Source organism: Anomaloglossus baeobatrachus, assembly GCF_048569485.1.
Source record: "Anomaloglossus baeobatrachus isolate aAnoBae1 chromosome 5 unlocalized genomic scaffold, aAnoBae1.hap1 SUPER_5_unloc_20, whole genome shotgun sequence".
NCBI classification, from domain to species: domain Eukaryota; kingdom Metazoa; phylum Chordata; class Amphibia; order Anura; family Aromobatidae; genus Anomaloglossus; species Anomaloglossus baeobatrachus.
Window position 1 is genome coordinate 641,501 of NW_027441796.1, and position 27,838 is coordinate 669,338.

The following is a 27,838-nucleotide window of genomic DNA, read 5'->3' on the forward strand; positions in this document are numbered from 1 at the left end:
TGAAAGAATTACAAACAGGTAGGAAGCACTCAAAGAAGAGAAAAAAAAAAAAAACAGACAGGATTTAACTAATTATACAACAGTAAAACAGCAGGTTAGCATACCAAAAGCAAAGGGACTTTAAATGTGTATGCAGGTGAGGAGATTAAAGTCAAGTCAGGAAATTCAGATGCATAGAACAACTGGACGGTCATACCAAAAGCAAAGGGACTTTAAATGTGTATGCAGGTGAGGAGATTAAAGTCAAGTCAGGAAATTCAGATGCATAGAACAACTGGACGGTCATACCAAAAGCAAAGGGACTTTAAATGTGTATGCAGGTGAGGAGATTAAAGTCAAGTCAGGAAATTCAGATGCATAGAACAACTGGACGGTCATACCTGTGAATGAGACAGATGGATTGTCAGAATCAGAGATGAATGGGGACCATGGAGAGTTAGGCCATAGAATTACATTTCATTTCTGGTATATTTCTGACACTTATGAGGCACTTATCCAGAGGCACGCACACAGACTCTGTAGTATTGCCCCTTAGGGATTCCTCTCCTGACGGGAGCTGGGTGGTTGCTGTCCCACCTCAGAAGGGAGTTGGTGGAGGTTGGCTTTCTATATGTGGACGTGTTCAGGGTACCTTCTTTCGTTTTATTGATGAGGACGTCTAAGAATGGTAGTGAAACGGGATCAGCCTCATAGGTGAAACGAAGGCCTATCTCGTTGTTATTCAGTTTGTTGACGAACTTCTCCAGCTCGACCCGGGTGCCGCGCCATATGTCGATCCGGTCAGACATTCGTCCGTCATCACCCTCCTCGGAGAAGACAATAGTCTCCTCCCACCAGCCTAGGAGCAAGTTAGCGTACGAGGGAGCACAAGGGCTCCCCATCGCTGTGCCCCTGAGCTGGTGGTAAAACTTCCCATTAAAGGTGAAGACGTTGTTCTTCAGGCAGAATTCCAATGCTTGTAATACGAACGTATTATGGAGATGGTATTGGCAACCTCTCATAGAGAGGTAATGTTCAACTGCCCTAAGTCCCATATGGTGAGGGATTGAGGAATAAAATGCCTCTACGTCGATACTCACTAGGATACTACCCTCCTCAACTGAGATGCCCTCCACTTTCAGGAGGAGGTCGGTAGTATCCCTTGTGTATGAGGGGAGTGATTCGACGAAAGGACTCAAGACCACGTCCACATATGAGCCTAGATTCTGGCATATTCCGCCAATACCAGAAACGATTGGCATACCCTTCAATGGACTGAGTCCTTTATGGACCTTGGGCAGGCCATAGAACGTTGCCATGATGGGGTGTTCCGGTATCAAGAATTCATGCTCCTTCTTGTCAATCACCTTATCGACAAGACCTTTATCCAACAGTCTTTTCAAGTCTGACATCAAAGACTCTGTTGGATTACCTCTTAATATAGCATACCCTTCTCTATCCATAAGTAGATCGTGGCACATCGTAAGATATTGTGCCGGATCGAGGACCACCACATTGCCACCCTTATCAGAGGGTTTTATGACAATGTGGCGGTCCTGCTCCAATGCCCGTATTGCCACGATATCCTCCATGGTACAGTTGTAGTGTGTGAAGATTTTGTGCTCACTTATTTCTTTTAGATCTCTGGATACCAGATTAACGAATATGTCTATCGTTGACATATCGTTCTGCACCGGAGGCATCTTGGTGCTTGTCTTTTTGAATGTTGAAAAGGGACCTTGTCCAGAGAGATTTGGATTCATTTCAGATAGACCCTCCAAAAGTCTAACATCAGGTAACATGTCCGGGGGGATACCTAGCTCCTCACTTAATTTGTTGTCTTTTGTGTGAAAGAATTTCTTCCACTTGAGCTTTTGCGCGAATAGGTTTAAATCTTTTATGCAAGAGAAAAGGTCGAAATCCCTTGTGGGGACGAAGGAAAGTCCTTTCTCAAGTACTGCCATCTCGAGCCCACTCAGAGGCCGGGATGACAGATTTATGACCTTCGGTCCTACGCTTGTTCCTGGCCCCTCGTTACACCTGTTCGGCTCCTCAGGGAGTAAAAGTTGTCAAAAAAAGTGGAATTTTGCACAGGCTGAGATCTGCCTCTTCCCCTCTGTCCACGACCTCTCCCTCTATTCCTGTTTCTACTGCGATAATTGTATCCCCCGTTCCCTTGTTCACCATCAGATGCCTCAGTGTCAGTGGAGGAGATGTCTATATGTTGCTGAGGCTGGAGTGTCTTATTAGTCAAGAAGAGGTATGCCTTATTGTCACGAAAGTCCTGGATGTCTCGCATGTACCGTTTGTGCTTGCGGTCTTTGATCAAATATTGGAAGTACTCGATGGTATTCTGTAAATTGGTCTCTTTTTTTGGGGAAATCGGTTTCACCAGAGTATTTTTTGACCAAGGAAATCTGTTCTTTCAAGTTATCATTCAAACCTGATAGAATCTGTCTCTCTTCCTCAAGGAGTTTCATCAATCTGAGATCACAGTCAGTTGCCTCCCTTTGCCATTTTTTTTTATAAATTCAGAGGCTCTAAACCTATTCCCCGGATTGAGGGTAATCCTCAGACCTCTAGGCACTATCCCTTCTCTAATATAATTTTCTAAACTCTGTACCTCCCACCAGGAGACTATCTGGTCCTTATACACCTTGGTGAGATCTCTGAAGGCGCCGTTTAGAGTAGGTGTGTATTTTTTAGGGATAGTGCCTTTATGCGAGAAGACCCCCTTTGCATCCTCAAGCCACTGGTCAGTGTTGAGTTCTCCAGACAAGAAACTGGCCATGTCAGTATGATCAAAGCTAGAAAAAAGCACTTATTCACAACCGTTAGGTATCAGGAAAGGATTCCAACATGTATTAAATCTGCAGAAATAGCGACATGTGAATATTAAAACTTAGCCTTTAATTGGGTTTGTTTAAAATAAAGTGGAATACACACAGTGATCAAAAACACCAATTGCTTATCTCTATTTGTGGGTAGCCCCACAAACAAATAATCCATTGGATATCAGATAAAATACTTTAGTTTTTAAATTACAATAATTATCCTTTGTAAAGGGATCATTTTTATAACATAAAGAGCCCAATTTATGCGGGGCCCACGCCTGATTCATGAAGTGGTGCATGCCTCTTCATGAATCTGGAGTGTTTGATGAGTGGCATGGGCCTCCTTGTGCCATGCAAGAACTATTACTCCCGTCAGGGACTGGAGTGAAATTTCTGGCATAGGGAACACCACAGATCGTCATGAATTTAAGGAGCTGTGGTATCACGCCCCCGTCCCACCCAAACCCTGCCAGTTTTGGAGTGAAAATGGCAAAAGCCACCAGAATTTGGCACAACTATGAACTGATCCAAATTTTTGTGACTTTTCAAAGCTTTTGTGCCTTTTTTTGGCATAAAAGCTTTGATAAACTGGGACCAGAGCATTCTTAAAAACTTCCACATATCTAGGATGCATAGTGTGATTCAATTCTCCCCTGTCCCTGCTGGGGATAGAAGCTATGCGAGCCGTATATTACAATACAAAGGGAAGGGGAAAAGAATGCCCTTATCACTAGGGAAAGGGGGAAGTGGTGACCGCTGACAATACAGCTCACCCGCACTGTCCTTAGCAACTTTATATAGGTTCTGCACCTGTCACCGAGCAGGAATACCTCATACTAGGCAAACCCTGATCTGGGCCTAAGTAAGGATGGTACGTATGAGCTCTTCGTCAACACCACTAACGCTAAAGGAGACAAATGGAAACAATACAGATGAAATACAATTGCTACCACCTGAGCCCAGGTACATAGCAACAGTCAAACACTCATCTTAGGACTGAGGATCAGCTACCACAGAAGTCTCTGGAACAACAGGAGGAGACGACCTCTACAAGCCACAGCCAGGAATAACTATAAACTTCACCCAAAGCACCCCAGGGTGAAGTTTATAAAGGAAGTCAGAGGCTGACAACAGAGGAAAAACTGACAGTTTCCCAGAGTCATGGAGTCTAGTGCTGCAGAAACAGAGAACTGTCAGATAACAAGTGCTGCAAATTTCTGGGATTTTTCAACACTTCTGCCACTGGATTGTCAGCCGGCCGTGACATCCCCTCACTATTTTTGTGTGAAATGCCTACAGCTCTGCTTCAACTCCAGAGCTTCTGAGGAAAAATCATCACATCTAAACAATAGAGAAAGACAGGCATGAAGAATATACAAGTTTTGAAATGCAATTATATACAATGTGATATACAGTCATATGAAAAAGTTTGGGCACCCCTATTAATGTTAACCATTTTTCTTTATAACAACTTGGATTTTTGCAGCAGCTATTTCAGTTTCATATATCTAATAAATGATGGACTGAGTAATATTTCTGGATTGAAATGAGGTTTATTGTACTAACAGAAAATGTGCATTCCGCATTTAAGCAAAATTTGACCGGTGCAAAAGTATGGGCACCTCAACATAAAAGTGACATTAATGTTTTTTAGATCCTCCTTTTGCAAAAATCACAGCCTCTAGTCGCTTCCTGTAGCTGTTAATGAGTTTCTGGATCCTGGATGAAAGTATATTTGACCATTACTGTTTACAAAACAATTCCAGTTCAGTTAAGTTTGATGGTCGCCGAGCATGGACAGCCGCTTCACATCATCCCACAGATTTTCAATGATATTCAGGTCTGGGGACTGGGATGGTCATTCCAGAACATTGTAATTGTTCCTCTGCATGAATGCCTGAGCAGATTTGGAGCGGTGTTTTGGATCATTGTCTTGCTGAAATATCCATCCCCTGCGTAACTTCAACTTCTTCACTGATTCTTGCACATTATCGTCAAGAATCTGCTGATACTGAGTTGAATCCATGTGACCCTCAACTTTAACAAGATTCCCAGGGGGCCGGCATTGGCCACACAGCCCCAAAGCATGATGGAACCTCCACCAAATTTTACTGTGGGTAGCAAGTGCTTTTCTTGGAATGCCGTGTTTTTTTGCCTCTATGCATAACGCCTTTTTGTATGACCAAACAACTCAATCTTTGTTTCATCAGTCCACAGGACCTTCTTCCAAAATGTAACTGGCTTGTCCAAATGTGCTTTTGCATACCTCAGGCGACTCTGTTTATGCCGTGCTTGCAGAAATGGCTTCTTCTGCATCACTCTCCCATACAGCTTCTCCTTGTGCAAAGTGCGCTATATTGTTGACAGATGCACATTGACACCATCTGCAGCAAGATGATGCTGCAGGTCTTTGGAGGTGATCTGTGGATTGTCCTTGACTGTTCTCACCATTCTTCTTCTCAGCCTTTCTGATATTTTTCTTGGCCTGCCACTTCTGGGCTTAACAAGAACTGTACCTGTGTTCTTCCATTTCCTTACTATGTTCCTCACAGTGGAAACTGACAGTTTAAATCTCTGAGACAACTTTTTGTATCCTTCCCCTGAACAACTATGTTGAATAATCTTTGTTTTCAGATCATTTGAGAGTTTTTTTGAGGAGCCCATGATGCCACTCTTCATAGGAGATTCAAATAGGAGAACAACTTGCAAGTGGCCACCTTAAATATCTTTTCTCATGATTGGATACACCTGCCTATGAAGTTCAAAGCTCAATGAGGTTACAAAACCAATTTAGTGCTTTAGTAAGTCAGTAAAAAGTAGTTAGGAGTGTTCTAAACAAGAAATTGATAAGGGTGCCCATACTTTTGCACCGGTCAAATTTTGTTTAAATTCGGATTGCATATTTTCTGTTAGTACAATAAACCTAATTTCAATCCAGAAATATTACTCAGTCCATCAGTTATTAGATATATGAAACTAAAAATAGCTGTTGCAAAAACCCAAATTTTTATAAAGAAAAAGGTTAACATTAATAGGGGTGCCCAAACTTTTTCATATGACTGTACTTCAGAGTTCCTATCTCCAATCTGGGGCTGCGCTTTTAGTAAATAAAGCAGTGCGTAAATTGAGATTAGTGAATTATCTAAATATAATCTAGTATCAAAACCTTTCTCAAATGTTCATAAAGGCTCTCGAAATACCCAACTTACTAGCCAAGTGGAGCTCGAATTTTCATTTTGTGGGATCTCAGTGTGCAGAGCGGGATCCCACAAATCTATGCAGCTGCTCTAAGCATGAGAAATTGCTCTCTCAACTAATCCAGCGCGGTCACTTACTTTTTTAAGGTTTTACTGAACTGCTTAAGAAGGATGCCGCAGCTGGGGTCGTAGAGCTCACGCTATCAGTGATCACTGAGGGTTGTGGGATCTCACAACCTGGAAGTTCCTTTTCGGGGACATTAGGGACACTTCCAAAAGTTTTGGTACTGGATTATACTTAAAAAAATTCACTAATCTGCGGCTCTTCACTGTTTAAGTAAATAATAAAGGCAGCCACAGATTTGTGATAAGCACTATTTAAAGGGAAAGTCATCAAACACATTGCACTAGAAACTAGGGGATATTACCCCTGTAACAGTGTCAGCAGCAGATTCTCCCATAACAGTGTGTCATGACCACATTTTTCCTTCAATCTTTTTCCCTATTTTTCTCCTTCAAAACCTAGGTGTGTCTTATGGTCCGAAAAATATAAGTTTAAAAAGAGAGAAAATTTTTCTTTCCCTCACCAATTCTTACTTGATCAATTGTAGCCGAGTTTTGGATAAACCCTTTGAATTATGGTACATTATGATGGCTTCTCTTGTGTGACTCATCTGACAACAGGACCTGATTAATGAAAAAAACATTTGCCAAATTCTGAAAGCAAGAATGGCTGCTCCAGTCTGTTGGTTTTCTGATGGTCGCAAAGACTTGATTTACCAGTTATACATTTCAATTATACACAATGGTTTATTTTGTGTGATATTTTTGATGGTAAACAAGACCTGATTTCTTAGTAAAACATTTACCACATTCTGGGCATGAAAATGGCTTCTCCCCTGTGTGAGATCTTTGATGAACAACAAGGTGTGATTTCTGAATAAAACATTTCCCACACTCTGAACATGAAAATGGCTTCTCCCCTGTGTGACTTTTTTGATGTCTAACGAGGTGTGATTTCTGAATAAAACATTTCCCACACTCTGAACATGAAAATGGCTTCTCCCCTGTGTGAATTTTCTGATGTTTAATAAAGCTTATTTTGTGAATAAAACATTTCCCACACTCTGAACATAAAAATGGCTTCTCCCCTGTGTGATTTTTTTGATGTCTAACAAGGTCTGATTTACAAATAAAACATTTCCTACACTCTGAACATAAAAATGGCTTCTCCCCTGTGTGATTTTTTTGATGTCTAACAAGGTCTGATTTACAAATAAAACATTTCCCACACTCTGAACATGAAAATGGCTTCTCCTCGGTGTGACATCTTTGATGCTTAAGAAGTTGTGATTTCCAATTAAAACATTTCCCACATTCTGAACATGAAAATGGCTTCTCCCCTGTGTGATGTTTCTGATGACTAACAAGGTGTGATTTCTGAATAAAACATTTCCCACACTCTGAACATAAAAATGGCTTCTCCCCTGTGTGATGTTTCTGATGACTAACAAGGTGTGATTTCTGAATGAAACATTTCCCACACTCTGAACATAAAAATGGCTTCTCCCCTGTGTGATTTTTTTGATGTCTAACAAGGTCTGATTTCTGAATAAAACATTTCCCACACTCTGAACATGAAAATGGTTTCTCCCCTGTGAGAGATCTTTGATGCCAAACAAGACCTGATTTCCTATTAAAACATTTCCCACACTCTGAACATGAAAATGGCTTCTCCCCGGTGTGACAACTTTGATGCTCAAGAAGTTGTGATTTCCAATTAAAACATTTCCCACATTCTGAACATGAAAATGGCTTCTCACCTGTGTGAAGTTTCTGATGTGTAACAAGGGTTATTTTCTGGCTAAAACATTTCCCACATTCTGAACATGAAAATGGCTTCTCCCCTGTGTGAATTTTCTGATGTCTAACAAGGTCTGATTTCCGAATAAAACATTTCCCACACTCTGAACATGAAAATGGCTTCTGCCTTGTAGGAGCCTTTTCACGTTCCACATGCCTTCTGTAACTTTTATTTTGCTTACAATTCTGTGATAAATTGGAATTTTGGACTTGTTTGAAAAGATCAGATGATAGCGCTTTCCAAGGAAGGACTGGAGGTATATCTGGGACAGCAGCATGCTCTTCATATGTATCATGTGTGACACTTTCATCATCTGTGTTAAATTCTGAAGATATTAGATTTCCATCTGAAATCCTGATATAGTCATCGGCTAAAAATAAACACAATTATTATTTTTTATGATATAATTTTGAAAGTAGATTTATTATTTTAAACTATAACATAAGAAATTAAGTTAGGAAACAAATTATTCTGAATCTGTTTTCCAATTTCGAGATCTAAGGCGGGCTTTGCACACTACGACATCGCAGGTGCGATGTCGGTGGGGTCAAATTGAAAATGACGTACTTCCGGCATCGCATGCGACATCGTAGTGTGTAAAGGCTCGATGATACGATTAACGAGCGCAAAAGCGTCGTAATCGTATCATCGGTGCAGTGTCGGCGTAATCCATAATTACGCTGACGCGACGGTCCGATGTTGTTCCTCGTTCCTGCGGCAGCACACATCGCTGTGTGTGAAGCCGCAGGAGCGAAGAACAACTGCTACCGGCGTCACTGCGGCTTCCGTAGGATATGCGGAAGGAAGGAGGTGGGCGGGATGTTTACATCTCGCTCATCTCCGCCCCTTCGCTCCTATTGGCCGCCTGCCGTGTGACGTCGCAGTGACGCCATACGACCTTAATAAGGAGGCGGGTCGCCGGCCAGAGCGACGGTCGCAGGACAGGTGAGTCCATGTGAAGCTGCTGTAGCGATAATGTTCGCTACGGCAGTTATCACAAGGATATCGCCGCTGCGACGGGGGCGGGGACTATCGCGCTCGGCATCGCAGCATTGGCCTGCAATGTCGCAGCGTGCAAAGTGCCCCTAAGAGTTACATCTTTGTTAATTCGGATCTCCCATTCCTAGCACCAGTTCTCTGGAATGTGCTACAGTAAATAATCTGATTAAATGTAGACTGTAGAATAATGAGGGACAGGGGGCTGCTATACTTTCCCTCATGCTAGGAGACTTTAAACTATCCCTAACCTCTGGATTACCCCTGAACGTGGAAGGAAGGGGCAGGAGTATGATGTAAATACAGATTAAGACTGACAGGAAAACCAAAATTCAGACACACTGCAAACTCACAGAAATAAACAAACAGTGAGAGACCAAGGAGAAAAGTAAGAGCGGGAAGGCAGAAACAAAAAGACAACAAAGGTTAATACCACAACTGCTCACAGCAATAATGCACAACAACCACTAGTTTGTATCACAACACCTCACCACACCTGTTTAGGTAAACTATAGCTGGCATTAATGGAATAGTCCAGCCAGCATATACAGAAGGGGAGCAAATGATACTGACTCCACTACAGCATGTGATCAAAGACATTAACAAGGAGCTCAGCAGAGTATAACTCTTGCTAGTCTTACTAATTATGTGGTTCGACGCCTGCATCTCCCTGCCCTGCTCACAGACATCAGAGATGTTAGCAAGCAGAGTGCCAGAATCTGTAATTTCCACAGATCCTGATGCTGCAATGACAGTTGGCGATGCCTGCAAGCATCTCGTTGTGACATTGATCCACAACATAGACAATTTCAAAAAGGTTTTTTTCGAAGACGAAAATAAAATAGAGACAGATGCCAAATACTTAATGGGCTTGTCCGGGACTAACATTGATGGCCTATCCTTAGGCTTTGTAACCAAAGTAGGTAGCAGGGTCTTGCTGTCTGTGCAGATAAATATTAGGGCTCCAATTCATCAAGACCAGCGATGTACAATGAAAATTGATGTCAGAGACTGGTGTGAGATTTCTGGTATAGGGAACATCGCAGTTTGTTATGAATTAGAGAAGCGGTGGCATCACACCCTTCTTCTGGCCAAGCTCTGCCCATTTTGGCAAAGCTGGTTAAAATTGGCGTGAACCCTCCAAAAGTTGCACAATTTATTTTTTGTACATTCATTTATTATTGACTGTAGAATGGCTATGACGTATCAATGTTTGGAATCAGCGGTACAAAAGGATGTTGATGAAATAGAGACTCATGACTTAAGGCACTAGAGTATTAATAAGTGCTGAGAAAACCGTGCAATGTAAAAGCAACAACGGTCAGCGTAATCAAAGCAAAAAAGAGACTATAACAAAATAGCTCTGCAGTGCAGCCAGGCCAACCATCTGTCTTTATAAAATCCTTCTCCGGTCTTCTTTCCAAGCTTATTGTGCAATTCACTGGAGACAAAAAAGGGGTTTTCAGGTTCTATCTGGTACCAACCATCAATCATGTATTTACTAATATCAAGACCAACTTAAACCAAAAGCTCAAAAGGACCCATTGGTAACGGGCTTCCAATTTCATTGCAATATCCATGTCTTCCTTAAGCGGGCTTTACACGCTACAATATATTTTAGGATGTGTCTGCGGGGTCACGTCGTAAGTGACGCACATCCGGCATCGTAAGGTACAATGTAGCGTGTGATACCTCCGTGCGATTGCGATTGAATGGTAAAACGTTCATCGCATGCACGTCGTTCAATTCCTAAAAATTGAACGTGAGGTTGTTCAATGATCCCGAGGCAGCACACATCGCTGTGTGTGACATCCCGGGAACGATGAACAGATCTTACCTGCGTCCCGCAGCTCCTGCCGGCAATGCGGAAGGAAGGAGGTGGGCGGGATGTTTACGTCCCGCTCATCTCTGCCCCTCCGCTTCTATTGGCCGGCTGCCGCGTGACATCGATATGACACCGAGCATCCATCCCACTTCAGGAAGTGGACGTTTGCCGCCCACATCGAGGTCGTATGGAAGGGTAAGTGTGTGTGATGGGAAAAAAAATTGTTTGTGCGACGCGTTCAACAAATTGAACGTGCCGCACATACGATGGGGGCGGTTACGATCGCATACGATATCGTATGCTTAATCATAACGTGTAAAGCAGGCTTTAGATGCATGACCTCTTTCATGAAGATTCATGAATTCCATTAGGTATGGTACCAGAAGACGGTTAACAATGAATCCTGGGGTGTCCTTACATGACACAGGCGTCTTTCCTACGGTTTTACTGAAGTCCATGAGAGAGTCAGAAGTCGTTTGGCTAGTCATTTGTGTTTTAATGACCTCCACCAGCTTCATCATTGGTACTGGATTAAAGAAATGCAGCCCTCCGAACTGATCCTGCCTAGTTGTGGAGTTGGCTATGTCAGTTATTGCCACTAAGAATGTGTTGCTGGCAAATATGGTGTGTTCTGGTGTAAATTTGTCCAGTGTCTTGATTAGTGCATTTTTCCACTTCCAAGTTTTCTATTATGGCTTCCACCACCAGATCATTGCTGTGCACCACGGCCGCTGGGTCTGTGCTTGTGCTGAATTTGAGAGGGTTTTGCTGATGAACTGTGAAGCAGCCTCAGGCATGTCCACAAACATCTTCTTAGTGACCCTTTTCAAGCTGTCTTCAATACTTTTTGCAGACTTTTTCAAGATGTCATCAGTCTGGTCCACTAAAACAAGTGTTTCCGTTTGCTGCAGCTACCTGCGCTATCCTGACACCCATTAGGCCTCCTCCGATCACAGTCACGTGCTTGATAGTCAGCTTCTTCGCGATGGCGAGGCCATGTCTGCTTGTACTGCTGGGAGCTGAAGGACATGCGAGTGATGTCAGCACAACGCGCCATGATGATTTAGTCGCACAATGTTTTTTCACAACTCTGCTGCACAAAAAAATTGATTGAAAAGTGATTTCTGACAGAATTCTGGCATAATTGCTTTGAAGAATCAAGGTCTAGGTGTCAAATGTCCTTCTATAGGTGTCTCCAATCTTTCCAGGGTAGTTTGCCAGTAGTTCACATTCTCTACAGCAATAATTTTATTAGATATTTTTTGGAAGTTTTAAAAATTTGGTATTTCAGTGTGCGTCTGTAACTTTTTTGATGTCAAAAAGGTTCTTAAGCAGTCCTATAATCGATATATAAACACTGGCGCCACTAGGAGAATGGGGGCCCTGTTAAATTGTCCAGTTTGCACTCTCTTTCCCCAATGCCAGTCCTGTATGCCAGCCTGTGTCCTGTTCAGTTCTTTTAGATTCCTGCAATTAAGAGACCTTTGGTTACATCATGTCATATGACTTCAGCAAAGGTCCTTAAACAATCAACTTCCGAATGCAACTGATGAGGTCCGTAAGAAAGTGGAGTTCCTGAGAAATTGCACAGTTTGACTCCTCCGAACGCTGGACCTGCCTGTAACTAGGGCTTATTTTAAGGGAAACAGGGTATTTATGAACCCTCTGCAGGTCTTTGAGTTGCCATCAGAACAGTATAGAGAAGGGACTAGAAACAAATAACAGAAGAAGCAGAAGCAAAGAAAATACAGCTGAAAAAACCCAGAGCAGAAAGTCTAAAAATGTAAACACAAAATTAGTGCAGAAAGTACATGAGTAGATATCTCTTACTGGATAGAGCTGGAGGAAACACTTCCTGAGGAACATCGGGAGCTTCTTGTTTACAGTCCTGTGGGAGAAGAGGACGGGGACATCTCTCTGGTGTTGTCCTCTTACTGGATAGAACTGGAGGAGACACATACAGGGACTGAATTCATTCTTTACATATAGATAATTATAGGCCGTGTGTATTTAGTCCTGTCTATTACCTGGTGATGTGAGGGGCTGGGGAACCTCCATCATGACGTCCTTGTACAGATCTTTGTGTCCTTCTAAATACTCCCACTCCTCCATGGAGAAATAGACGGTGACGTCCTGACACCTTATAGGAACCTGACACATAGAATGATACCGTCACCCCCGATCCCTTCATAGCGTTACTGTATAATGTCCCAGCATTCCCAGCGGTGTCACCTCTCCAGTCAGCAGCTCAATCATCTTGTAGGTGAGTTCTAGGATCTTCTGGTCATTGATGTCCTCATGTATCGGGGGGTGAGGTGGAGGCCCCATGATTGGGCTCAAGGGTCTTCCCCATCCCTGAGACTCAGGGGCCTGACAGCACTCACTAGAGGTCTTCTTCACTACTGTGTAATCCTGGTTATGGAGAGACACAGTAATAAATCTCACTACAGACATTTCCAGAGTCCTCACCTCTACAGTTCTGTCCATCTGTAAAGGTTGCTTTACACGGGACGATATATCGTGCGATCGCACCCGCCCCCATCGTTTGTGCGTCACAGGCAATTTGTTGCCCGTGGCGCACAAAGTCGTTAACTCCCGTCACATGTACTTACCTCCTCCACGACCTCGCTGTGGGCGGCGAACATTCTCTTCCTGAAGGGTGAGGGACGTTCGGCGTCACAGCGACGTCACACAGCGGCCGCCCAATAGAAGCGAATGGGCGGAGATGAGCGGGACGTAACATTCCGCCCACCTGCTTCCTTCCTCATTGCCGGCGGGACACAGGTAAGCTGCAGTTCATCGTTCCCGCGGTGACACACGGAGCGATGTGTGCTGTCCTGGGAACGATGAACAACCGGCGCACAGAAGGAGGAACGACATTATGAAAATGAACGATGTGTCAACGAGCAACGATAAGGTGAGTATTTTTGCTCGTTAACACTCGTTCGTAGCTGTCACACGCTACGATATCTCTAACGATGCCGGATATGCGTCACAGAATCCGTGACCCCGACGACATATCGGCAGACATATCGTAGCGTGTCACGCCGCCTTTATTCCCATAGATAAGAATGATGTAATGTGACGTCATCAGAATCTCTCACCTTTCCAGTAAGCCGGAAGAGGATCTCTAGGGTGAGGTGTAATATCCTCTCCGCCATCTTGTCCCTGTCCATATCCATCCTTGATGGGGCAATCAGGAGAATTTTCTTATATAGAAGATCTCCACTGAGAGGATCCGATATTGTAGGGACCTGAATGGGGAGAAGATGACGATGTGACATCATAAAGAATCCTGTACAGTCATATAATTACTGGAGACTTTATATAGCATGAAGGAGAAGACAATTCATGGTTTTGGGGCTGCAGGAACCGAAATGAAGATTTTTGATCCAATAATATTAAGAAGCGGCTTTTACTTGTCATGTATGTGTACTTCCCCGCGCTCGGCTGCAGCCGAGACGCTCGGATCCGGGCTCGTCGGTGGGTGGCTCGAGCGCCTCCGGACCCCGGGTCACTTCGCTCTGAAAGGGGACTGGCGCTTTGGAGGGGACGTAGGTTTACGGCCGGGGCCGTGGTTTGGTTAAGTTGGTGACGCCACCCACGGGTTGTGGTGAAGATGGGCACCACCGCTGCTGTTTACTGGGCACCCGGGGGAGATGTTGCGCAGCAAGGTGTTAACGCCTCCGTGGGTAGGGGTGATGGCCCCGGGACCTGTTGGGGAGGCAGGTGTTGGTGTGGGGTGGTGCACGGCCCGAGGGGACTGTTGTACTCACGGTGATTGACACACACAAGTCTCTGTTAAACCAAGATGATGGTGGTCGGTGCCGGCTGCGTCTGGTCCCCCACCCGGTTGGTGGTCTCTGCCTTTCTCCTGCACAGTGTTCTGTAGCTGGCCCGTGGGATCTCTATGCCTGAGCAGTGGCTTTCTATCCCCCCTCGGTGGGCTGTTGTTTTCAGTCGGGACTTGGGTCGGAAAGGACGTAAAGTCCAGACCTCAGTCAGTTAATTAACTTAGTCCAGTAGTTTCTGGACCTCGTTTCAGGCTCTGAGTACCCCCCTTTGTGCTCCGGTTTCCAGTCGTTTCCCCGGTTCAGTACTGGCGGGCCACTACGCTGTCCCGGTCCCTTACGGTTCCACCGAGCCGTCTTCCCGGCTCCTGCAGGCTGAGGCCACTGTCTGCCTCCTAGCCAAGAGGTACCAGGGCTCCTACCCTGTCAGTGAGTTGCAGACCTGACACACAAGCCTGCCTCTAGACTTGAACTTCAGGACTAAACTGACTGAACTCCAAAACTAAACTGCTCTGTTTTCCTGCCTCAGGCTCTCTGAATTCCTCGGTGGGCGTGTCCAACCGCCTGGGCACACCTCCTTGTGTGTCCATCAAGCCCTGAGAGAGGTGACTAGGGTTTTAAGGTTGGCTGATGACACCTTTTTAGGGGACAGGTGTTATGCAAGGGCCTATCTGTGACTACCTGGCTAGTGCAGGGCGTCACATATTGCATGTGACTATTTTATAATATTCATTGGTTTGCTTGTTTTGGTTTTTTGTTTTTTTATTTTTTTTGTATGTTTGCAGGTTTTTAGCTTTCCAGATTTTTTTGGCTGATTTTTAAACTTGCTTTTATTTTTAAACATTTGCAAAATTACTGCATAATAATGACACTGAAAAAGACGTGGGTGTGTGGGTGGACGAGAAAACCAACCAGTGCCAGGAAGCTGCTGCCAAGGCAGATAATATAATAGGATGCAGTGAACGAAGCACAGATGCTCCGGACAAGAACAGTTTTGCCTCTATACAAGTCACTAGTGCGGCCACACTTACAATATTCTGCACAATTTCGGGCTCCAGTGAATGAGGAGGACATAACTGAACTAGAGCGGGTGCAGAGAAGAGCAACCATTAAAGGAATGGAAGGTCTGCAATAGGAGGACAGGTTAGCAAGCCTGGGGTTATTCATTTTGGAAACACAAAGGCTACGGGGCGATTTTATTACAATCTACAAGTATATCAGGGGCATTACTGAGATATTTCTAATGAGCTTTTTACAACTGAGGCCTGCAATGATGACAAGGAGGTTCAATCATAATCACAGATGGGGATTCTCTACTGTAAGAGCAGTGACAATATGGTGACACATTATGTGATAAATGTTGATAGACTACAAAAATTCAAGGCGGGCTTGGATGCCTTCATTAAAACGTATATTATTGCAGGTTATCAGTACTAGATTTTGTGATGGGACACTGATCCAGGGAACTAGTCTAATATTTTTAGTCATGAAGGAATTTTGCCCCTTATAAAAGGTATTCACACCCCCGGAACGTTTCCACTTATTTTAGCATCATACCCACAAATGTAAATGCCTTTTTTTGTGATTTTATGTGATATACCAGCATTAAGTAACAAGTATTTGTGGAGTGTAACGGAGATGATGGTTTTCTAAATATTTAAAAATATAAATCTGAATATTGTGACGTGTATCTGTATTAAGCCCCTTGTAGTATGATGCCCCTGAGTGACCAATTGCCTCCCGAAGTCACATAATTAGTAAATTGTGTCACCTGTATCATTTCTTCTCAGTATAACTACAGCTGTTTTGTGAAGATTTCACAAGTTTTGTTTGAGAACATTAGGGATCAAACAGCATTTTGAAAACCAAGGAACCCACCAGAAAGGTCAGGGATAAAGTTGTGGAGAAAAGTAAAGCAGGGTTTGGCTATAAAAAAAAATAGCCAAAGCTCTGAACATCTCACTAAGCACTATTCAATCCATCATCCAAAAATGGCAGGAGTATGGTATGGAGACATGAGGGTCATTGGGTACGGTCGTCTGCTGGCCTGGCTGTCTTCAGAAAGACCGCTCAGACCAGGGCTCATCCCACTGAACTCCCACACTCCTTCCTAGTGGGCAGGACACTACTCAGACAACACAGGGTGAGGGAACCACACCTTGGTAAGATTTTATTTGTTCACCAACAGGCAAACACTTATCGTACATTTCCAGAAAGAACACAAGGTGCTACAAGCGACAGAGTCTCACCCATCTGTTGGCTCGCGAGGGATTAGAATCTTTGTGACTTCGGGGCTTCCTGGGCCAACTATCCCAGTCAGCAGAACCCTGGTTTTAACGAGCACCCACTGAGAGGAGATAGCGGCAAGCTTAGAAAGATGACTGAGCACAGACAGATATGAAGCCAGTCAACTGAATGATCCCAACCTGGGTTCTCCAGGCACAATTGTGGGCTCACCAATGAGCAGTGAAGCACATCTGTGATCCTCCAGCTGAAAATGTGGATCTTAGGCTGATGTCCTGCAAAATGAATGTGGTGACAGGAGCAAAGCTCTTGTTATACCCTCAGTTTTCATTTCAGGTTATTGTGTCTTATAGGATTGATGGGAGATGGCCGTTCTCTCATTGATTCAGTTCAATCTGACTTCATAATTTTCCTGTGATTTATGTAGTCAAAGAGGCTGAGGCAATCATTATTTAACAGACAATAGGGCTCTGGTCAGTCTGACATGAAACAATGGCCAACTTCTCTTACTTTGCCAATCAAAGGCACAATATTTGTGGCCTAATTAAGAACAGTTCACCCCTCACACAAATCTCCAGATGCTTGGTTGTCACATAAAGCACAACTGCAAAACGGCAAAGATATGGCCGTCTACCTAAACTGACATCCCAAGCAAGGAGAGCACTAATTATAGAGAAGCAGCCAAGAGGCCTGTGGTCAAATGAAAAGCAGCAGAGATCCAGAGCTCAGGGGGAGAATCTGTCCACAGGACAACTATAAAGGCCACTTTACACAAAACGACATCGCTAACGAGATGTCGTTGGGGTCACAGAATTCGTGATGCACATCTGGCCTCATTAGCAACGTCGTTGCGTGTAAAACGTACGAACGACCGCTAACAATCAAAAATACTCACCATATCGTTGATCGTCGACACGTCGTTCTAATCTCTAATATCGTTGCTGCTGCAGGTACGATGTTGTTCGTTACTCCTGCGGCAGCACACATCGCTATGTGTGACACTGCAGGAACGAGGAACAACATCGCACCTGCGGCCGCCAGCAATGAGGAAGGAAGGAGGTGGGCAGGATGTTCGTCGCACTCATCTCCGCCCCTCCGCTTCTATTGGGCGGACACTTAGTGATGTCGCTGTGACGCCGAACAAACCGCACCCTTAGAAAGGAGGTGGTTCGCCAGCCACAGCGACGTCGCTAGGCAGGTAAGTATAGTGTGACTTTTCCTAGCTATGTTGTGCGCCACGGGCAGCGATTTGCCCGTGACGCACAACTAACGGGGGCAGGTACGCTCGCTAGCGATATTGGTACCGGTATCGCAGCGTGTAAAGTGCCCTTAAGTCATAAACTCCACAAATTTGGTCTTATGGAATAATGAATATTTTTAAAAGCAAAAGAATAAGAATTGAAAATTGCTTCACAGACGCCTTCATCCAATTTACCTGAGATAGAGCTGTTTTATAAAGTAGAAGGGACAAAATGTCACCTCTAGATGTGCAAAGCTGGTAGACACGTCCCTCAAGAGACTGGCAGCAGTAATTATAGTTAAAGGAGGTCCTGCAAAGTATTCCCTCAGGGGGCTGAATACTAATGCACATCACAATTTGCAGAGTTAAATTTCTTAACATATTTAGAAATTCATGTATAATTTCTTTTATACTTCACAAATGTTTGCTACTTTGTGTTGTTATCACATAAAAACCCAATAAAAAATTTTGTGGCTCTAATGTGAAAAAATGTGGAAAAGTTCACCGGGTGTGAATAGTTTTTCTTGCACCATTTTGAAGAATTTGAATCTAAAAAATAATAAAGGGAAGACAAAAAAAGTGACTCAGAAAACACCACAATCGATGAGTTGGATGTAAGTTTTGTGGTGCGGAACCCGTTATACTGGCAGACGGGATATGACCGGAGATAGAAATATTCAGGGAAGGGAAAGATTTTACACTTTCTAGATAAATCCTGTCTCTTCCCGGGATGTAACCGCCTCTAATGCCGGTGTGGCGGCACTGCACACATGCTGGGTCAGTGCTTCCAGGTGATTCCAAAGGCTGAAATAGGGTGTGTACGCACAGACACATAGCAACCAGGTCTCCCACACACTAGAGGGGACCCTCTGGCAGACCCAAGAGGGGGCGTTCCTCCACATCTCAGCTAGTGATGTAGGGGAGGAGCTGGAAGCTAGGTTGCAGCGGCTGTCAGGAAAAGTGAGAGGAGTAGAGCCAGTCTGATAGTGAGTGTGGTGGCAAGCAGACACACGAGACGCTAGTCAGACCCTGCATGTGGAGTAGCCGTTAGCGGGGGAGAACGGTCACCAGCAAGTTGGACAGAAAGTCGCTGAGGAAGTCAGCTGGTCGTGTATGGAGACTTCTGGTGGCTAGGCACGCATGGGGAACAGGTCCCTAGAGCCAGACATCCATTTAGTGGTCTGCTAAACCTGCCGGTGAGGGGACAAGAAGTCCCGCACCAACCAAACAGAGTCCGAGCATCAGCAGCAACGAGGGGGCCCATAAGGAGGATCGAGCCTGGAGCCATCTTCCTTGGTCCACGCTGCCAGCAAACGGGCCAGAAAGGGGAGAAAAGGCAGTTGCGACTTCCCTGGATGAATCCCACGGTACTTCAAGTCAGGTGCTATCCAAAACAAGAAGTGCTAGGAAGGCGAGTTAATGGTTAGCCTTAGACCAGCCTGCGGAAACACCTGGTTCCACCTTGTTCATCTCAGCATCGCCCAGGTTACCTCACAACAACACCTGAAAGTGAGTAAACAAGTTGAAAGACATCTTGGACTGCGACTGAGTTATTCTGCGACCTGTTGTTCCACACACACTCAAGCCCCTGGGGCCAGCCTCACTCACGGGAGGCCACACCACCTGACTGCAGATTCCATCAGCCCCAGACGCTCGTTAAACCTGCAGTGGCGGTCACCCATAACCCTGACCGCAAACCGTGAGTGGCGTCACGACTTCCATGTAAATAAACCTGACATACCTGTTGCCAGCGGCAGCCAGGAGAAGCCCCTGTGGCGTCCCAGAAGGTGGAGCGATGTCCCTGGGGCGACCGCTACAGGTGGGCGACACACCGGCATCACACGGCCGGATGAAAAAAATCATCACAGCTTCATCCAGAAAACTAGGACAAGTCTTTTCTCATTTGTCATCCATATACAATCCAGTATTTACAGCCGCTATTAATAATTTACAAGACCATTTACAGCTTCCTCCATTACAGAACTGCAATGTATCCGTAACACAATGTCTGCTGTATGGTGGAGCTGGTGGGAATCTGATGGTTTGTGCAGACACAGACCTGAATGGACGAGTCTCATCCGATTTACGGAAGGCACTAGAGCAGTGATGGCGAACCTATGGCACGCGTGCCACCAGGGGCACGCAGAGCCCATTCTGCTGGCACGCGTGCTGACGCCTGATCCTGCCGGTTTGATCTGCTGGTGCAGTCGCGCCGGCAGATCAAAACTGTGTTGGAGCGGAGGAGACATTTCTCCTCGCTCTGACACTCCTCCTCCCCCGGGTGCAGGTGTGTTGCCTAGGAGATGGAGGAGCGTCAGTTAGCGGTGCAGCCGTAATCACGTCTTCTGGCAACGTGGGAACTGAGACCCAGCGGCGCGCAGCGGAAGGTGAGTTGTGTGTTTTTCCGTTTTTTTTTTTAAATTTATCATAACTTGTGTGCGGCTGTGCCAAGGTGGGGATGAGGGGGCCAGTGCCAGCATGGGATGGGGGGGGAGGAGGAGAAGAACACACATGCCAGCAGGAAGGGGGGGGGGGGGAAACACACATGCCAGCATGGGGGGGGAAGAGAACACACATGCCAGCGGGGGAGGGGGGGAGGAGAACACACATGCCAGCAGGGGGGGGAGAACACAAATGTCAGCAGGGAGGGGGTGGGGGGAGGAGGAGAACGCACATGCCAGCATGGGGGGGGGGAAGAGAACACACATGCCAGCATGGGGGGGAAGGGAACACACATGCCAGCGGGGGGGAGGAGGAGAGCACACATGCCAGCATGGGGGGGAAGAGAACACACATGCCACAGCAGGGAGGGGGGGGGGGGAGAACACACACGCCAGCAGGGGGGGGGGGGGGGTAAACACACATGCCAGCATGGGGGGGGGGGGGAAGAGAACATACATGCCAGCGGGGAGGGGGAGAGGGGGAGGAGAACACACATGCCAGCAGTGGGGGGGGGGGGAAAACACACATGCCAGTATGGGGGGGAAAAGGACACACATGCCAGCGGGGGGGGGGGGAGGAGGAGAACACACATGCCAGCAGGGGGGGGGGGGGAACACACATGCCAGCATGGGGGGAAGAGAACACACATGCCAGCATGGGGGGGGAAGAGAACACACATGCCAGCAGGGGGGTGAGGAGGAGAACACACATGCCAGCAGGGGGGGGGGGGGAGGAACACACATGCCAGCATGGGGGGAAGAGAACACACATGCCAGCAGAAGGGGGGGAGAACACACATGCCACAAGGGGGAAAGGTGAACACACATTCCAGCGGGGGGGGGGAGGAGAACACACATGTCAGCAGGGGGGGGGAGGAGAACACACATGCCGGCACGGGGGGGGGGCACACATGCCAGCAGGGTGGGGGGGGGGGAGGAGAACACACATGCCAGCATGGGGGAGGAAACACACATGCCAGCATGGAGGGGGAAACATGCATACCAGGATGGGGAAAACATGCATGCCAGGATGGGGAAAACATGCATGCCAGGATGGAGGAAACATGCATGCCAGGATGGAGGAAACATGCATGCCAGGATGGAGGAAACATGCATGCCAGGATGAGGAAAACATGCATGCCAGGATGGGGAAAACATACATGCCAGAATGGGGAAAACATGCATGCCAGGATGGAGGAAAACATACATGCCAAGATGGAGGAAACATGCCATGATAGGGTAAATTTACCAGGATGGGGAACATGTTAAGATGGGGAATATTTACCAGGAAGGTGGACATTTACCAGGATGGGGGTACATGCTAGGAAGGGGGGCATTTACCTGGATGGGGGTACATTAACCAGGATTGGGAACATTTACCAGGATGAAGGACATTTACCAGGAATGGGGTACATGCCGGGATGGGGGAACATTTACATGGATGGGCAATATGTCAGGATGGTGTACATTTACCAGCATGTGGGAACATGCCAGAATGGGGGACATTTACCAGGATGAGGTATATTTACCAGGACGGGGGCCATAATGGGGACAAATATACCAGAATGTAGGAAATATATATCAGGATGGGGAACATGTTTACCAAGAAGTGGCCCAGGAAGTGGGACCTAACTACACAATGATGGGGAGGGGAGCCACTCGTACGTCTTTATGGGATTTCAAAATGTTCAGACTTTGAAATGTAGATGTGCATTACAGGGTGACATCTGATTGCATTCCATGCTAAAATCTCTGTCTGATATGCGGCAATTTTTTCCAGAAAGATCAATCCAACTGCTGTGTCTGGAAAGGGCTCAGCTTCAATGTGTGGTAAGCATGAGCGTGATGCCCCCTACTAAAGAGAAGACTGCAAAGGTAAGATTAAAATCAATTATTTACATAATAGGATTGGTTGGCACTTCGGGAAAAAAATTGGGTTTAGGGCTACAGTTTGGGCACTCGGCCTGTGACAGGTTCGCCATGACTGCTCTAGAGGATGCTGGGATTATTTTCACACTCAGATTCTGTCAGTGAGAGAAAAATCCCCATCTGCACTGCCACATCCAATAACAATGGTCTGAGGACGAGACGTTGTGTTATTTTATGGACAGCACTGAAAATACAGTAGTGTAAACGAGAACTAAGGGGTGCTTCACACACAGCGAGCTCGCTGCCGAGATCGCTGCTGAGTCACGCTTTTTGTGACGCAGCAGTGAACTCATTAGCGATCTCGCTGTGTGTGACACTGAGCAGCGATCTGGCCCCTGCTGCGAGATCGCTGCTCGTTACACACAGCCCTGGTTCGTTTTCTTCAAAGGCGCTCTCCCACTGTGACACACAGATCGCTGTGTGTGACAGCGAGAGAGCGACAAATGAAGCGAGCAGGGAGCAGGAGCCGGCATCTGACAGCTGAGGTAAGCTGTATCCAAGATAAACATCGGGTAACCAAGGTGGTTACCCGATATTTACCTTAGTTACCAGCCTCCGCAGCTCTCACGCTGCCTGTGCTGCCGGCTCCGGCTCATGTAGCTGCTGTACACATCGGGTTAATTAACCCGATGTGTACAGCAGCTAGGAGAGCAAGGAGCCAGCGCTAAGCAGTGTGCGCGGCTCCTTGCTCTCTGCACATGTAGCTGCATTACACATCGGGTTAATTAACCCGATGTGTACTGTAGCTAGGAGAGCAAGGAGCCAGCGCTCAGTGTGCGCGGCTCCCTGCTCCCTGCACACACAGCTAAGCGGTGTGCGCTGGTAACTAATGTAAACATCGGGTAACCATACCCGATGTTTACCTTAGTTACCAGTCTCCGCAGCTTCCAGTCGGCGGCTCCGTGCAAGCGCAGCGTCGCTTGCACGTCGCTGCTGGCTGGGGGCTGTTCAGTGGTCGCTGGTGAGTTCTGCCTGTTTGACAGCTCACCAGCGACCATGTAGCGATGCAGCAGCGATCCTGACCAGGTCAGATCGCTGGTCGGATCGCTGCTTCATCGTTAAGTGTGAAGGTACCCTAAAAGGAATCATCAGAGCTCTTATCTCTCCTAATCCTGCCATCTCCACCCCTCTCATTACACAAGTATAACACATATAATACTGGAGGATAAAGCTGGGGTCACACTAAACGACAGCGACAACGACGTCGCTGTTACGTCACCATTTTCTGTGACGTAGCAGCGACCTTGTAAGTCGCTGTTATGATCGCTGCTTAGCTGTCAAACACAGTAGCCGAAGCAGCGATCATAACGACACGCGTCGCTGTGCTGCAACATGTGCAGAGAGCAGGGAGCCGCGCACACTGAGCGCTGGCTCCCTGCTCTCCTAGCTACAGTACACATCGGGTTAATTACACGATGTGTACTGCAGCTACATGTGCAGAGAGCAGGAGCCGGCGCTGGCAGCGTGAGAGCGGCGGAGGCTGGTAACGAAGGTAAATATCGGGTAACCACCTTGGTTACCCGATGTTTACCTTGGTTACAGCTTACCGCAGCTGCCAGACGCCGGCTCCTGCTCCCTGCTCGCTTCATTTCGTCGCTCTCTCGCTGTCACACACAGCGATCTGTGCGTCACAGCGGGAGAGCGACGACCAAAAAATGAAGCTGGACATTCAGCAACGAGCGGCGACCTCACAGCAGGGGCCAGCTCGTTGCTGGATGTCACACACAGCGACAGCGACGGGACGTCGCTGCAACGTCACAGAAAATGGTGACGTAGCAGCGACGTCGTTGTCGTTGTCGCTGTGTGTGACACCACCTTAAAACAAGACTGAGCACAAGACCTTCACAGCCGTCTACACATCATAGGGAGATTTCATGGCCCCTTCTCTCCATCTACCTGATGATCCTGAGGAACATCGGGATCTTCTTGTTTACAGTCCTGTGGGAGAAGAGGACGCGGACATCTCTCTGGTGTTGTCCTCTTACTGGATAGAACTGGAGGAGACACATACAGGGACTGAATTAATTCCTTACATACAGATAATTATAGGCCGTGTGTATTTAGTCCTGTCTATTACCTGGTGATGTGAGGGGCTGGGGATCCTCCATCATGACGTCCTTGTACAGATCTTTGTGTCCTTCTAAATACTCCCACTCCTCCATGGAGAAATAGACGGTGACGTCCTGACACCTTATAGGAACCTGACACATACAATGATACCGTCACCCCCGATCCCTTCATAGCGTTACTGTATAATGTCCCAGCATTCCCAGCAGTGTCACCTCTCCAGTCAGCAGCTCAATCATCTTGTAGGTGAGTTCTAGGATCTTCTGGTCATTGATGTCCTCATGTATCGGGGGGTGAGGTGGAGGCCCCGTGATTGGGCTCAGGGGTCTTCCCCATCCCTCAGACACAGGGGCCTGACAGCGCTCACTAGAGGTCTTCTTCACTACTGTGTAATCCTGGTTATGGAGAGACACAGTAATAAATCTCACTCCAGACATTTCCAGAGTCCTCACCTCTCCAGTTCTGTCCATCTGTTATTCCCATAGATAAGAATGATGTAATGTGACGTCATCAGAATCTCTCACCTCTCCAGTAAGCCGGAAGAGGATCTCTAGGGTGAGGTGTAATATCCTCTCCGCCATCTTGTCCCTGTCCATATCCATCCTTCATGGGGCAATCAGGAGAATTCTCTTCTATAGAAGATCTCCACTGAGAGGATCCGATATTGTAGGGACCTGAATGGGGAGAAGATGACGATGTAACATCATAGAGAATCCGCTGTAATAATACAATTACTGGAGAAAATAAGGGGAACATATAATGAGAACATTCTGGGGGAACATTATACTGTGTGGGGGCAGAAAGGGGCCGAGGACCGAGGGCAGAAAGGGGCCGAGGACTGAGGGCAGAAAGGGGCCGAGGACTGAGGGCAGAAAGGGGCCGAGGACTGAGGGCAGAAAGGGGCCGAGGACTGAGGGCAGAACGGAACTGAGGGCAGACGGGTTTCCTCACTTCCGGCCTCTCATAGTTGGGGCGTTTGTATCTATCAGAGGAAAAAAAACAAAAACCTCACGATTCATAGAAATCAGCGAGAGAAAAACTCCAAGAAAGTCTCAGAGCTGAAAGGGTTAATACCACCTGAACCCAGTAATGGGGAATCTCCACACACCTCCTCCTGCAGAGCCGCACACTAGATATATGGCTGCTCTGTGCTTACAGGACCTGTGATGATGTCACATGGAGGGGAGGAGTCAGGGTCACATGATCAGCTCCTCAGTGTAGTGTAGTCCTATATTGGCGTGCACCCACTCGATGAGGCGTGGTGCCAGTAGACGGTTATAGTAAACCATTGTTGCGTATGTATGTGACCCCCGTTGCGTATGTATGTGACCCCCGTTGCGTATGTATGTGACCCCTTCACACTCATTTCAATCTTTGCTAAATTGAATTCTTTATTGATAAGTTCAGGTGAGGAGAAGATTTGTTGAGCGACTTTAGAAGAAAAACGTTTGGACCTGATCGATCTTGTATCACAAGTAGCTGAAAATGTGTGTATGACGTATATGAAGCAGAGCCGCATGTGTACGATGTGTTCGGAACAGTGCCGTGAGTACGATGTTCACGTAGCGGAGCTGTGTATGTAACGGAGCCATGTGTGCATGACGTGTATGTAGTGGAGCCGTGTGTGCATGATGTGTCTGTAGCGGAGCCATGTGTAAAAAATGTGTATGTAGCGGTTACCCTCTTTTACCACTTTTTTAGTCCCCAAAACACCCATGCAGGTTCGATATAATCCACACGAGGTCCGATAATGATTCAAGCTCTGCTACATGTAGTTACAGCGCGTGATCATGGCACATGACCGCCTTCTATGAGGTTCAGGCAGAGACTGAGCAGTGATCAGTGGTGACATCACTCAGGTTAGCCGCGGCCACAGCTGGAGGTTCCCACGGTCCTTCACTTGTGACCGAAGGTAACTTCACCTCAGGTGAGGTCATTCACCGCTCATCACGCGACTCACTCAATCTGTGCCTGAACCTCACAGTGTACGTAGGAAATCCTGTTAGATAGAAGCGCAGGACAGGGTCTTACCAGGTAAAGTAACAGATAAGCCAAAGTAATTTCATTCACCTATAAGGGTTGTGCCAGTTACAACTGCTAAACGCACATAAAAGATGGCGACAGCCGCAGCTCTGGAAACAAATTCAGACATAACGGGGGAGAGATCGGGTGTATGCCGCACTATCACCAGAAAATCGGATGTTGATTATTTCATCTCTTTATTCAGGTCGATACATTTCAGAGAACTCTGTCTCCTTCATCAAGACATTAAGGAAAAATCAACAGTCTACTACAGAGGAAAAAACCTATATATATACAGATACGTCAGAGAATCGCCCACCGTATTTCAAATACCGGCGAGACAATCGACTTATCAAATACTGGCAACAAGATTTAAAGCATAATGTAGAGGGGGTCGTGGCGACGCTGATGATGTGAGATGCAGCTTAACCGAGGTCAAACTGTCATCCTACAAGCTATGGATTTTTAATAAATATAATGCTGATGGATTCATTTACCAACCTGATGACAAGAAATTAGAAGACCTAAGGAACATTTTGAGACCATTCCCGTTGATTTTGATGCTGGCACACCGGAAATATTCAGGGCTGAACCTGGCGGTATGTGAGTGAATCTCCTGCGTTCCCACTGCAGGGCCCCGGGCCATATCACCCATCTCCTCGCTATGTCCATTATCCGACCCGGTCTCCAGTAACTCTTAAATTAATATAGGAGAGCCTCTTCCACCCAATTCAGCTATCACCATGATCTCCTATATACAGGGATCTGTACAGCGATTTGTCCGGATGGATCAGCTGATACTGCCTCTGATGTAAGCCCCCCCAGTCTGGATTTGAGTCCTGGAGCTGCAGTTGCCGCTGTTACACTCATTAAATAAAAGTCTACCTCCTTACTGGCCCGTTCAGAGACACTGTGTTTCTTAAGGCCCAGTCACACTAAACATCTTACCAGCGATCCCAACAACGATCCAACCTGATAGGGATCGCTGGTAAGTTGCAAGGAGGTTGCTGGTGAGATGTCACACTGCGACGCTCCAGCGATCCCACCAGCAACCTGACCTGGCAGGGATCGCTGGAGCGTCGCTACACAAGTTGCTGGTGAGCTCACCAGCAACCAGTGACCAGCCCCCAGCGCCGCGTGGAAGATGCTGCGCTTGGTAACTAAGGGCACTAGTTACAGCACACATCGGGTTAATTACCTGATGTGTACTCTGCTACACGTGCAAGGAGCAGGAGCCGGCACTGACAGTGAGAGCGGCGGAGGCTGGTAACGAAGGTAAATATCGGGTAACCAAGGACAGGGCTTCTTGGTTACCCGATGTTTACTGTGGTTACCAGCGTCCACAGAAGCCGGCTCCTGCTGCCTGCACATTTAGTTGTTGCTGTCTCGCTGTCACACACAGCGATCTG

At 46.6% G+C, this 27,838-nt stretch overlaps 1 protein-coding gene across 1 annotated transcript in view; it reads right to left on the minus strand.

Annotated features, from left to right (window-relative positions):
- LOC142258985 (uncharacterized) overlaps positions 1 to 24,846 on the minus strand; it is a 97,329-nt gene extending 72,483 nt beyond the window's left edge. The window contains exons 1-9 of the mRNA XM_075331526.1: positions 24,418 to 24,846; positions 24,237 to 24,334; positions 13,800 to 13,949; positions 12,928 to 13,107; positions 12,723 to 12,846; positions 12,526 to 12,639; positions 6,823 to 8,244; positions 1,244 to 1,873; positions 577 to 838 (exon numbers count right to left, since the gene is read on the minus strand). Coding sequence (XP_075187641.1) covers positions 577 to 838; positions 1,244 to 1,873; positions 6,823 to 8,244; positions 12,526 to 12,639; positions 12,723 to 12,846; positions 12,928 to 13,107; positions 13,800 to 13,949; positions 24,237 to 24,334; positions 24,418 to 24,550 — 3,113 coding nt within the window. The 5' untranslated portion in view covers positions 24,551 to 24,846. The remainder of the gene's footprint in view (positions 1 to 576; positions 839 to 1,243; positions 1,874 to 6,822; positions 8,245 to 12,525; positions 12,640 to 12,722; positions 12,847 to 12,927; positions 13,108 to 13,799; positions 13,950 to 24,236; positions 24,335 to 24,417) is intronic.
- Positions 24,847 to 27,838: the final 2,992 nt, after the last annotated feature.